This window comes from Myotis myotis, unplaced genomic scaffold, assembly GCF_014108235.1.
Source record: "Myotis myotis isolate mMyoMyo1 unplaced genomic scaffold, mMyoMyo1.p scaffold_m19_p_15, whole genome shotgun sequence".
In the NCBI taxonomy this organism is placed as follows: Eukaryota; Metazoa; Chordata; class Mammalia; order Chiroptera; family Vespertilionidae; genus Myotis; species Myotis myotis.
The window spans coordinates 44,065,464-44,078,861 of NW_023416319.1; the positions used below are offsets into that span (position 1 = coordinate 44,065,464).

Consider the following 13,398-nt stretch of genomic DNA (forward strand, 5'->3'; position numbering starts at 1 on the left):
CATTAATGAGTTTTGAGTAGTGTTTAGTATCTTTTTCTTTCTTTTTTTAAAAAATGCTTTTATTTATTTATTTAAAATGTTTTTTGGGTTTTTTTAATGGATTTTTAGAGAGAGAGGAGGGGAGAGGGAGATAGAAATATCAATGAAAGAGAAACATCAACATCAACTGGCTGCCTCCTGCATGCCCTCTGTTGGGGATTGAGCATGAAACCCAGGCATGTGCCCTGCCCGGGAATTGAACCAGTGACCTCTGGGTGCACGGGTCAACACTCACCGACTGAGCCACGGTGGCTGGGCAGTATCTTTTTCAATGGTGCTTTTGAAGATGAAGGGCTTAATAGCCCTTTTGTGTATATTTTGAGGTATCAACTGAACACCCATTTACTTTGTCACTTTTTAAATTTCTTAAAATCAGGCTGTGATAGGAAAACCTTTAGCCTGGGGAGCTATTTATGAGACCAAACCTAATGTGTTCAGGCTGAAGAGACCTCCTGATTTTTGGCTTTATAGTGCCACCTGCAGGGAGAGAGGAGAAGGCTTCGCTGAGGGCTCCTATTGGAGTGGAAGGGTGCTCTGATGTTTAAAGGTGGTTTTGTCATTGCCAGGTCGTCTCCGCTGCTCGCATCCTGCTCAGGAATCCTGGAAACCAAGCTGCTTACGAACATTTTGAGACTATGAAGAACCAGTGGATCGATAATGTTGAAAAAATGACAGGTAGAGTTGTGTGCAGAGTCCTTGTCTAATCCGTGGAGTGAGTCCTGAGAAACCTGAGCAGGACCGGTTGTGTTTCTCAGCTGTAATTGGATAAAGGACGGTCATGTGCTCGGCAGTGTACTTGGCCCTGATTAAGGCTGCGCAGCGGCGGCTTCTCATTCAAGCCTTGCAACTTTGTCTGAAGAGAGACTCTTTGAGTCCCTTTTATTTTAATGCCGCCCTCCCGGTGTGATGTTCATTGTTGCAGCTCCTATCTTCTCTTTGAATAGTGTCTTTGCTCGGCCTGAGCCCGAGTTCGGTTTCAGAGGCCGGGAGGCGGTGTTTGTGGACACAGTAAGTGTCCCTGTCATTTTCAGTGGGTTCACATTTCAAGGAACCACAATAGCTACCATTTAATACAACTTGTCTCAGAGTTTCCTCCAACTTATCCACTACGTCGTTTTTGAAAAAAAGGAGACAGCAGCACCTCCAGACCTCTGCCTGCGCAGTGGCAGTGGCACCTCGGAGTCTTCTTCACTCAGTGGAGGGAGGGATAGGCGAGGAGGGAAGGGACGGATGCAGGCTCCCTGTCGCCCTGCAGAGCCTGCTGTGACGGGGTCCGGGGTCCGTAGCAGCCAGAGATGAAAGTGGAGCTGCTGAGGTGCCTGAAGAGAGGTGACAGACACGAGAAGCAGGCTGTGAGGGTTATTGGAGTCCTCCCGTGGCTCAGCTGGGCCACTACACGCTGCCAACAAGCAACAGATGGCTGGGGCGTAAGATGGGAGGGAGAAAACGTTAGTAGCAGATAATGTGGCGAAGGTTTCCGACGCAGTCCTTGTTTCCTTCCGAAGCCGTCGCAGTTCTGCTCGTCTGCGGTAGACAGGAGGCAGCCAGCAGCCACTGTTGTGTGGATGCCGTGAGTCTAGGTGGCCTCCTGGGCCACATCTCTGGGTGTTTTACTGTGGTATTCACCTGGAAGCTTTGGATTGCGTAAGGAGGACGTTGAGCTGAAGGAGAGGATTCTGGGTATTGTGCTTTCACATAAGAAACTTGGACAACAGGGTTTTGGAGCCTCAGTTCTTCAAAATAGAAACTAAATTGCATTTCTGTTCTCCTGACAGGGCTGGTGGACGAAGCCATCGATACCAAATCTCTGTTGGATGCTTCCGAAGAAGCCATTAAAAAAGACCTGGACAAGTGCAAAGTGGCCATGGCCAACATTCAGCCTCAGATGCTGGTCGCTGGGGCAACCAGCATTGCTCGCCGGGCCAACCGGATCCTGCTGGTGGCAAAGAGGGAGGTGGAGAACTCTGAGGATCCCAAGTTCCGGGAGGCTGTGAAGGCCGCCTCCGACGAACTGAGCAAAACCATCTCCCCAATGGTGATGGATGCAAAGGCCGTGGCTGGAAACATTTCTGACCCCGGTAAGCAGGGTGCGGCGCGGGCCACTCAGATGAGAGGTTAGTCGGGAAGCTGACAGGTGGTGAGAGGATGGGGACCTTCCTGCCATCACATACAAAGTCTGGGAGCAACACCTACCGATCCTTTCCTGTCTACAATAGTACTGGACAGGATACTTTCTGCAATACTGGTAGTTTTTTTGTAAGCTAGTTTCTCTGCACTTGATAATGTTGCCTGACTAACATAGCGCCTGGCCCTGTTTAGTCATTATTTTGGAAATTTCTCAAAAGATACATGATCACCAATCTACCAACTGTTTAGCTTATGTAACTGGCATCATTTCTCTTCTGCTTCTCTTAAAATGCTTTTTCTCTGTAAAAGGTTCTCTATTTTTGTCAAATCTGGAGGGGTTACTTTAACCTTTGGTTCTCCTGGTTCTACACCAAAAAAATCAGGGTTTTCTTTCGTTGAATTACATCATATTTTCATCACTCCTATGAAAGGTGTTACCACTCCTTTGCTTGGAAACATCTGAATTCCTTTCTGTTCCGAGCATCCAGTGTTTCCAGCCTTGTCTGAGTAGAATGTAGTCATCCCTAGCCCAGGCCGAATCCTGCTAGGATCCTCAACCCAACATCACTACAGACATGCTCGGTTTCCTAAGGGAGCTTCTAATAGTTTGAGTAGATTCCTGAATTCCAGGTAACCGGACACAGTTAGTAGTAGCAACTCAACATAGGGGTTAATCGGCTGAGTGCCAAGTGCAGCAAAGGAGCAGGGAGAAAGGTGAGAAGTGCTGCTGGGAATGTATGCTCAGTCGGACACTGTTATCTCCCCTCGTCTGAGTGGGGCAGACTTATCTCATAAGAGAAGTGACGAACACCAGCTGAGCCCAGTGTTCACGCCCAGGAATGTCCTGAGTGCTTGTTAGTTGTGCAGGCAAGAAGGCGTCCTGAGCTCTACAGGGAACCGCTGTTCATTGTGACCCTCTGGCTGGGAGGCCCAGGTCATCCGCCGGGCCTCACCTCCCTTCCCCTCAGTTACTGCCTGCAGGGCTTACTGGCAGCTTGACATCCAGCTTTTGTTCATGGAAACCAGTTCTGCTACTGGACAGACAGTGCTCCCGGGCGCTGACCTGCCCAGCTGAGAGTGAGGGCGTCTTGTGTTTAGGCCTGCAAAAGAGCTTCCTGGACTCGGGATATCGGATCCTGGGAGCTGTGGCCAAGGTCAGAGAAGCCTTCCAACCCCAGGAGCCTGACTTCCCACCTCCTCCGCCAGACCTTGAGCAGCTCCGCGTAAGTAACCTCAGAGACGGGAGGGTTGAGCTGCAGGGTGTGGGGCTGCAGCAAGAGAAAGGCAGATTGTGTTCTGGGGCCTCAGTCACCAGGGCCTTTGTTTAGCCTTTGCTTGAATCTTAGCGGCACCGCTTGGTTTTCACTCCTGAATCTAGTGGAGTCCTAACCCAGTGCTCCCTCCCGCATGGTGTGCGTGGGTGGGCGGGACTCTGGGAGTTGGCCTGCTGCGATGGGGCTTTGCGGGGAGTCACGGGAGCCAAGGAGCTGGCTCGGTAAGTGTGGATGTGTTGAGTGAAGAGTTAGTGGGGCAAGTTAGTGGGTGGGGAAATAGTCTGCACCTCGTGGTGAGGTTTCAGGTGTGCCCAGTTGATAATGGCAAAACTGAGGTGGTTACAATCTTATGTAGGTTCTTCTTCCAGCGGTTCTCAACCTGTGGGTCGCGACCCCTGAAAATACATCCTGCATATCAGATATTTACATTACGATTCCTAACAGTAGCAAAATTACAGTTATGAAGTAGCAATGAAAATAATTTTATGGTTAGGGGTCACCACAACATGAGGAACTGTATTAAAGGGTCGTGACATTAGGAAGGTTGAGAACCACTGTTACTTGACATTTTTAGTAAAAAAGCAATACAATCCTTGTATTATTAAAAAGGTTTTACCCTCCCCCCAACTATAATTTAAAATCTTTTGATGTCTCCCAAAGTACAATGAATTTATTCCTCTACAGGTAAATGGTCTAGGTAGGAGGAGGTTGGCTGGGCATTATCTTGCAGATGCAAATTCTAAAATCAGAAATAGTGACGATATTAGACATTTACTCTGATAGTATTGAAAATAGCTTGACTTTGGGAATAGCTTATCAAGGCATTAATTTGATTTACTTTCCCATAGTTAATGCCAGTAAAAGATATAATTTTCTGAGTTGGTTGAGGACAAAATTGGGTCACTAGGCCCATAGGTAAGGAATAGTGCTTCCCTGGCCTCCAGTGCTTCATTTATTCCTTCCAGCTGGCTGTTGGTGGGTGGTTAGGGCCAGGGATGGCTATTCTGGGATGGCTCTTTTTATTTTTATTTTTTATTAATTTCAGAGAGAAAGGGAAAGGGAGAGAGATAGAAACATCAATGATGAGAACGCCCCCTCCTGGGGATCAAGCCCATAACCTGTGCATGTGCCCTGACTGGGAATCAAACTGTGACCTCCTGGTCACACTGGCCAGGCTGGGAGGGCTTCTTATGTGATCAATAGAGTCATGACATTTAGAATCAAAGGGTCATTTGGTCTAGCTGTTCCTCATTATCCAAGGAGAAGTTACTTGCCTATGCAGCTTCCCCTCAACAGAGTCAGGGCCAGCTCTTAGAGCTTCCTTGAGAATCCTTAGTCTGACAGTGTTGTGCACACCTCCCTGGGATATGTCCAAAACAGTAGCCGCTAGCTTTTTGTGGAGGAAGAAGAAAGAACATGTGCTTCTGTTGCGATGGAAGCAGGTGGTCACTGTGCTCAGTGTGGGTGGTCTTAGCGGAATGCATGTGGGTGGCTTTTCTGGGGATGCTCTTTAGAGGAAAGGAAAGAATTCCAGGGGGGAGTTGTTCCTGGGGCTTTACTTACAGCCTGGCAATTCTTCCTTAGCTGACAGATGAGTTTGCTCCTCCCAAACCACCCCTGCCTGAGGGGGAGGTCCCTCCGCCCAGGCCCCCACCACCAGAGGAGAAGGATGAAGAGTTCCCCGAGCAGAAAGCCGGGGAGGTGATTAACCAGCCAATGATGATGGCTGCCAGGCAGCTCCACGATGAAGCTCGCAAATGGTCCAGCAAGGTAAGTACTAAGGCTTTTCTTGTGGAGAAAGGATGAGGAACTGTGCACAACACCCAGAAGAAGAGTCTGCTTGGAGAGTCACCCCCTCTCTGTGTTGGTTCCTGTTGTTGGCCATAGTGTGAGCCTCTTCTTCACTGTGGCTTAGTGAGATGCTCCTGGTGCCTGACGGTTTCCCCTTCTAGCAGCGTAAGGGAGAGCGGGGATGCCTGTGGTAGAGGAGACAGTTCTGTACAGTAGGGTGTCAGGTGCCTCACCCTGGGTATATGGCGTCTTTTAAAAATTGCTTTTCTCTCCTGGGATGGCTGAATGTTTTAGATGCTCTTGCTAATGATCATCTCTCCAAACATGAAACTGTCTCCCGTGGGCTCTGCTACAGCTGGATGCAATGTTGACATTTTCCCTGTTTTTTCATAGAAGCAAGTAGATTGTGTCTTAGGAGCCATGTCTCTTTCTCAGAATCCTCTCACCCCTCAACTCAAGACAGCTCCACCAACAGGAAAGTGCACATATTAATGTGGTTGGTGGAAATGTGGATGTTACAGCAGTCATGCCCCGTGAATAACTTTGGCCTCTTTCCCCCTAAGTGATGAAAAGTGAGTGGTAGCTTTTCTAGATAAGAGCTAAACGTTGTTCTAACCTTGCAGTGACACGTAGTCCTAACTCAGTTCTTAACTCTCCCTAATATGACCCTCGATCTTTATTCCAGCATCCATTTGCCTTGTTCTTTTCACACCCTCAGCCGGCTCAAGTTCTCGTACAGACTGTTGTTCCCCAGGGTCAACATGCAGCTGATCTTGTTTTTTTTCAGACTGTTATTTAACTCTGTATTTTTCTGAACTGTTAGCTCTGAGCCCAGGTTCTAAGAAGGAACGACCTTGCGGGTGTTGGACCTGACCTGTGGCATTATTTGTAATTGTATCTCTGCATCTGGGGCATGCACTCCCCTGGGACCACTCACGGGATGTCAGTGCACATGGGAGGGGGTGTGGAGTGACAATGAAGGTTGGTTTTACTCAAAGATTTTAAAGCGAATTTAAATTACATTGCATTAAACCCAGGTACATTGTGCAACAGAACACAAAGTATGCATGAACTGTAGAGATAAAGATAAAACTTGGGGCAAACAGCATTGGCTGTCACATGTACTGCGCTTTGCCATTTGTGGCCAGAAGTCCTTAGGTCTGGCTGTCTCGGCAGGTTTGGAGCATCAGATCGCTGGCTTTGAGCTGTGTGAAGTCAGGAGCTGCTTGAACTATGTGTGTTTGGGGTGGTGGTATGTGTTTGTGTGTCTGTTTATCTGTCTTTGTTCACGTTGGGACTCTAAGCCTCACAGTTGGGACTCACTAGCTGGCCTGACCTCGAAGGCCTGGGGATGGATGCTGGTGGAGACCGAGTTTAGGTGACAGGATTTAGATGGTACCTGAGTCCACGTTTGTCCCGAATCCTCCAACTTTGTCATCACCTATGAGACAGGTTTCCTGTGCAGGATAAGACCTTAGGAGTGATAACAACCTCAAATAAAACTCCACACAGACTCCTTCTTCCTTTTGTGAGAGATGTTTGATGCAATGAATCTGTGCTCACTGCTTTTCCTATAAGTGGTTCTGCTTGGTTGAGGCAATTCCTTTTCTTCCCCCAGCCTATTGTCAGCATCGGATCTTTCGGACTCCTCCCCTGGCCCTTCAGAATCCCTGTCCCTGGTAGTAAATTCATCCTCTCCCCCTCCTGGCTTCTGTTCTGTCATGGGCACCAATGGTGGGCTCCTCTGAGCTCAGCCTGGCTCAGTTGCCAAGTCCATATATTGTCTTACCTATGAAATATGTAAATTGAGTGTGGAGTGAGTGAGAAGCCTATTTAGCAACAGGAGAGATATAGGCTGTACCCACAGACCGGCTCTCTGAGTCAGTGCCAGCAATGGACGCATGTGAGATTGCGAGAGCATTGCCTCTGAAGGCCTCAAGGAGATAGAGAGCTGGTCTGGAGGGCGGGCTTTCCCTGTGATGGAAGGCTGGACCAGGTGTCTCTGGACAGTAGGGAACTTGATGCGTCCTTTTCACTCACCACTGTGTTTGTTTTCTTGCCTCTTTCCTGGCTTGCTGTCCATAAAAATCAATTAAAAAATATGTTTTTTTTTGACTTTTAGAGAGAGAGGAAGGAAGAGGGATAGAAAGATAGAAAAATCGATGAGATAGAAACATCACTGATTGGCTGCCTCCTGCACGCCCCCTACTGGGTTTGGTGCCCGCAACCCAGGCATGTGCCCTGACTGGGAATCAACCAGCAACTTCTTGGTTCGTGGGTCAATGCTCAACCACTGAACCACACAGGCCGGGCTGATGTATCACTTTTAATTCTGGGACTTTTACCTCCTGAAGGAAATATTAATCCGCATCCAGCAGCTGCAGAGCTGATCCCAGTCACTTCCTGTGTCCTGGAAGATGTTAAACATCACCCATATGGGCCAACAGGGTGTTCACTTCACTCTGCTCCAAGCCACTTGTGTGACTGAATTTACTTTTTCTCTCTGGATTCCTTTTAAAAGCAATGAGCTATTGTTTAATTGTTTGGTTCCTGGAAAATATTCTGACTTGAGAATTATTCTTGGCAAGTTTAATTTCAGTAGTAAGTGTATAAAAAAGGATGCTACTTGCTTTCGTAGTATAACTGTTTCTCTGGAAACCCTTTGCCACTGGTGTGAGTCTCCTTCCTTCACTCATGTGAACAGGGGGCTTGGGCTGGTGCTGGAGGCAGGGATTCCCCTTCCACGAGCGTGGTCCACCTGGCTCCTGGAGAACATGCCGTTTCCTCTCCCGTCCCAGGGAAGCTTTGGTTACTAAACCAGCTGCAGCCAGTTCCCCAAGTCCTGCTGCTCTTACTAACACTGTCCCTGTTTCTCATCCTTCCTGCCATCGACAAAGCCGGGTCCCCCAGCCGCTGAGGTAGGTATAGGTGTTGTAGCTGAGGCAGACGCGGCTGATGCTGTTGGGTTCCCTGTCCCCCCTGACATGGAAGACGATTATGAACCTGAGCTGCTGTTAATGCCATCCAATCAGCCGGTCAACCAGCCCATTCTGGCCGCGGCTCAGTCATTGCATCGGGAAGCTACCAAGTGGTCTAGTAAGGTACTGGTTAGCATCCCCAGTTGGGGCTGCTCCCTATGCATCCGGCCATGTGCAGCCTTGACACATTGCATCACTCGTGATCTGTGCGGTCCTGTGAGTCTGGGCAGGGCCAGCATCTGTCTGCCTGCACCTTGTTAGGACTGGCTTCACAAGTTTGATAGATCTGCTAATGCCAGGTTAAGGGGCTTGCATTTATGTCTGAGGGCTAGAGAGAGCTGGGGCACTTTTTGAAAGGATTCCTTTTTTTTTTTACCAACCTCCTGGCCACTATGGGAAGATTATAGCCCTTGGGCAGCCATGGCAGCGCCTCTCAATGATTTGCAGGTCAGGAGCCATTGTAGACCATTAAGAGGTCACCTTGCATGTCTCCCCCTCCCGCCACTGGCCTTTCACTGATGCACTGGTGGCTCGGCAGAGGTGGTCACGGTGAGAAGCAGCTTCATTATGGCAGCTCTCTGGGAGGGCTGCTTGCTGCCCTGCACTTGGCTGAGGGGCCGCTCTGGCCTTAATGGGAACCCACAGGGAAAGGGGCTTTGTTGATTGCTTGACCAGGTTTCAGTGGGAGGGGCTGGAGTGGGAACAGAGAGTGCTCAAGGCTACAGGACAGGCAGCAACAGAGCTTTGGCCTTGGAGACTGAACCAAAGCTAGTGTGGGGTGTGCGGGTGAGTGATCACTTTTTTTCTCCTTGAAGGTCGCATGTTGCAAGAAAGGGTTTGAAGAGTGATGGGTAATAACTAACCCTGGCACTGCACTGTCTTCTAACAAGGTCATGGAGTCTTAGAATGACCCCAGGTCTGCTCTGGAAGAGGTGTGCCCAGGCGGCCTTGTCTAACACCCTGTTCTCAACTTCGCATACCTGCGTTCTCCGACCTCAAGTCCTGCCTGAGATGTTACACACCTTCTGGCATAAGTGCTCCTCCGCGTCATGGTGCCTGTGAGGTCCAGCACGAGCACTGCCGTGGCCTGGTTTCTGTATGCCTCACTGCATCGCATAGCGACGGAAAAGCATGAGGGGAAAAATGAGTACGGCCTGGCCTTTTGGGTAGTTTGAACAGTGCAGTTGTTATTTTTGGTTGTTATTAGCCAAAAGAGAGCCTTTTGAGGACACATAAAATAAATTGGTTACACATTTCTTTATTGACCCATAGGGTTTTAATGAACCAAAATGCCAAATCTGAGATAAACTGCTGTTAGTTGGAGTGGGGCTTCCATTTACAGCTCGACTCATGATTTTATTTTCCTGATGCCTCCTATGGCATCTTCTTCGCTGAAGTTTTCTTTAGTTGCAGCCACCTACCTGAGGGGATGGAAGAATTGATTATTGGCCTTTCTTAATGTGAAAAGTTAAAATAATATGTTCCCTAGGCCCATGGTCGGCAAACTGTGGCTCGCGAGCCACATGCGGCTCTTTGGCCCCTTGAGTGTGGCTCTTCCACAAAATACCACAAAATGCCACATGTGGGCACGCATGTACAGTGCGATTGAAACTTCGTGGCCCATGCGCAGAAGTCGGTATTTTGTGGAAGAGCCACACTCAAGGGGCCAAAGAACCGCATGTGGCTCGCGTGCCGCAGTTTGCCGACCACTGCCTTAGGCTAACAGGGCAAACAAGAGGCAGTAGAGGGAGGGTAGGAACAGTCTAGGTCACAAAAGACATCTTTTTTCATCGTGGCCGATCATGGTTACTGGGTTTTAAATTCTGGTTTGGCAGAGACAGCCCTTGGCTGCTCTTTGTAACAAGGGCGAGGATGAAGAGGATGAGTTCAGCATCTGGGATGGCTCCTCTGTATTTTTCCCCTCAGGCCAGTTCTACTGCTTCTCTCCATGGAAAAGGAATGCCTGTTTAACCAACCTCATGTCCCCGTCCCCATTTCATTGACATGATTAACCTGGAGATGCTGAAGTGCTTGTCTAGTGCTATGCCTGGGGCGCACACGGGGCCCTTTCAGACTAATTCCCAGTTCTTCCCTTTTCAGCCAGGTGGTCTCTCTCCCACTCTCTCTCAAGAGTGCTAGGGTGAGTGCCCTGGCTCGCTCTCTGTGTCTCTCCTGTGCTATCCATGCCCCTCAAGCACAGTCTCTTTATCTTCTTCTCACCTTCCAGAGGACTGCTGGAGCAGCAGGCTCCCTTCTCTTCTCTCTGTGCTCCTACTGCCTTTAATCACGTGGCCAGAGTGTGGGCTGAGCTCACCCTGTGTATTTGCCTCTCTCTAGGGCAATGACATCATTGCAGCAGCCAAGCGCATGGCTCTGCTGATGGCTGAGATGTCTCGGCTGGTAAGAGGGGGCAGTGGTACCAAGCGGGCATTGATCCAATGTGCCAAGGACATCGCCAAGGCCTCAGATGAGGTGACTCGGTTGGCCAAGGAGGTTGCCAAGCAGTGCACAGATAAGCGGATTAGAACCAACCTCCTACAGGTACCCAGGAGTGTGTGTGTGTGTGTGTGTGTGTGTGTGTGTGTGTTGGTGTCAGGGTGGTGGGACGTGGGAGGGAGAAAAGCAGGAAAGAGAAAAGTGGGCGAAGGAGGAGGAGGCACGTCAGAGTGGAAAGATGCAGCGGAAAGGGGAAATACAGATGTTTGGGAAAGGCAGATTCAGGGAAGTTTATTTCCTAATCAAATGAAAGAATCTCAATGCTTCCATTTCTGGACAAAGGGACTATACTGATCCTTAGAAGGAAGCAGGTGGAATCCTGCTAATTTATTGAGTGCCTTCTGCACGCCAGCCACTGGGAATATAGAGGTGGACAAGTTTTGTCCTCAAGGAACTTGCAGGCAAGAAAAACACTAACTAAACATTTGTTTTCAGGTGTGCGAGCGAATCCCAACCATAAGCACCCAGCTCAAAATCCTGTCCACAGTGAAGGCCACCATGCTGGGCCGGACCAACATCAGTGATGAGGAGTCTGAGCAGGTACGTGCCTGCTGCTTCTGGCTTCTGGCCAGCAGTGTCTGTGCCACTTCTTAGCGATGTAATTCTGCTTTGGGGAGATTTTACCTGCGAATTGAGTATTCAGTATGTGGGGTGGAGTCTTCACTTCTCTCTGAAGGGCATCTGTGTTGGAGACACATCAGAAATTTGGAAAGTAAATGAAGCTCTTGTGCGGCTTTGGTCATTTTACAGGTGGGAGATGGAGGCCTAGGAGGGTTCAGTGTCTGAATCCGTTACAGTGAGGACTGGACTCATTCTTTTCCTCCCTGGCTCTCCTGAGCCTCCAGTGCCTGTCCACTCTGGCCCCACTGTAACCTTCCGGCTGGAGAGGACGTCTGCTCCTGGCTCCCTGGGGATAAGCACCTCAGGGAGGACGCCTAGTGTAGGCTTGTCAGGGTCCTGTGCTGACCCTGGCGTGACAACTCAGAGGAGGTGCTTTTCTTTGACAGATTGAAATAAGGATGGCGGGAGGGTTCCCTGCAGCCATGCTTCTTGTTTGTATCCTGGCAACCACTTCTTGGAGTTGTCCTCCTTCCCTGCCCCCTGGAAATGTGGCCCAGGTCTTTCAGAAAGCCCCCAGTTAGCACCTTTTTCTTCCTGTATCTCCTCTCTAGTAGGCTCTGCTGTGAGCCAGATCCCCAGCTTCTTATGATAGGTAGCACGTATTTTGTTGAACTGCTCAGGCCAGCTCATCATACACTGGGTGTGTAGGTGGGACTGAATTAGGCACTGTATAGGGTAGTTTCAAAAACAGACACAAGCCCTCCCCTTGGGGAACTCACAGACAGCTTGGGAGACTGCCTCTGACCTCTAGGCCAGAGCCGAGGCGAGGGAGATGTTAGATGAGACAGTGCCAGGATTCTGCCTTCACTACCATGCCTTAACCCCAGCTCTCCCCTATCTCTCTCTTCTCCTAACCATGGAACCAGATCTTCACCCCTAGCTTCCATGTACTCTAGGCAGGTGTGGGCACTGGGCTGTTTCCTCTCATGTGGTCTCTTCTGCCCCAAGAAAAGGAAGGTGAAAAACCAGGGAAGGATAAGGCTCAGAGTTTCAGCCTTATTTAAATAACCAACAAAAAAGTATCTTGGGAATATCTACTGTGTTCTATTAAGTAGTCCAATAAAGAAAGATAGAAACTGAACAAGGTAGAAAAACACAAGACTGCAAGCTTATCCTGTTGTGTGAGATTGTTTGGCAAGTCTCCGACCGCTCTTGGCCTTAGCCTCTTTGTTGACCAAGTGAAAAGATCAACTTTCAAGAATTGTAGCCTATTTTAGTTATGCCTCTCAGAGCCCACGAACTCTGATTGCATGTACAAATTTTGCAGATGTGAGCATTTTTCATAAAATTGCAGGTTCTGTGGCTCAAAAACAGTTAAGAATTAAAAAAAAAGAAAAGAATGGCTAATGGATTGGTAAGTTCTCTGACTTGCTATGGTAGAGCACCAGTGTGACTGATCCCAGTCCTGTAAGTTTGTGTATGTAGATGTACTTAACTAGATTTTCATGGATTTGTAAGGTAGTTGGTTTGTTCATTTAGTTATTTTTTTTCATTCATTAGTTAAATATTTATGAAATACCTCTATGTGACAGGCACTGTCCTAACACAGAGGTACAAGCGTGAACAAAACTGACACAAATTTCTGTCCTCATGGAACTTAACTTTTAGATAAAACAGATAAAACAACCTAGGTAAAACGTGTAGTACAGCAGTTAGAGATAATGGTTCCATGGAGGAAAATGAAGACTTGGAGGATGAGGACTGTTGGGAGTTGGGAAGGTGATTTAAAATTAGGTGAGCAGGGAAAGCCTCACTAGGGTGACAATCGAGTGGCTGAAGGAGCTGAAGGTGAGCCATGGGAGACCTGGAAGAGCATTTCAGTGGAGGGCACAGCGGGAGCTGGAGGCGGGAGCTTGTTGGAAGGTCAGGAAGGAGTATACACTAGAGCAGGGGTCCTCAAACTACGGCCCGCGGGCCACATGCAAATACAAATATTGTATTTGTTCCCGTTTTGTTTTTTTACTTCAAAATAAGATATGTGCAGATATTTGTTCATAGTTTTTTTAAAACTATAGTCCGGCCCTCCAACGGTCTGAGGGACAGTGAACTGGCCCCCTATGTTTAAAAAGTTT

The 13,398-nt window shown here is 48.7% G+C and overlaps 1 protein-coding gene across 2 annotated transcripts in view; it reads left to right on the forward strand.

Moving 5' to 3' along the window:
- The window catches only part of VCL (vinculin), a 115,175-nt gene that overhangs the window by 99,478 nt on the left and 2,299 nt on the right, over positions 1 to 13,398 (forward strand). The window contains exons 15-21 of one of the 2 annotated variants that reach the window (XM_036337169.1): positions 606 to 714; positions 1,815 to 2,117; positions 3,265 to 3,389; positions 5,025 to 5,210; positions 8,129 to 8,332; positions 10,547 to 10,750; positions 11,141 to 11,245. In XM_036337169.1, coding sequence (XP_036193062.1) covers positions 606 to 714; positions 1,815 to 2,117; positions 3,265 to 3,389; positions 5,025 to 5,210; positions 8,129 to 8,332; positions 10,547 to 10,750; positions 11,141 to 11,245 — 1,236 coding nt within the window. The remainder of the gene's footprint in view (positions 1 to 605; positions 715 to 1,814; positions 2,118 to 3,264; positions 3,390 to 5,024; positions 5,211 to 8,128; positions 8,333 to 10,546; positions 10,751 to 11,140; positions 11,246 to 13,398) is intronic. The other variant, XM_036337168.1, reaches the window with a different exon arrangement.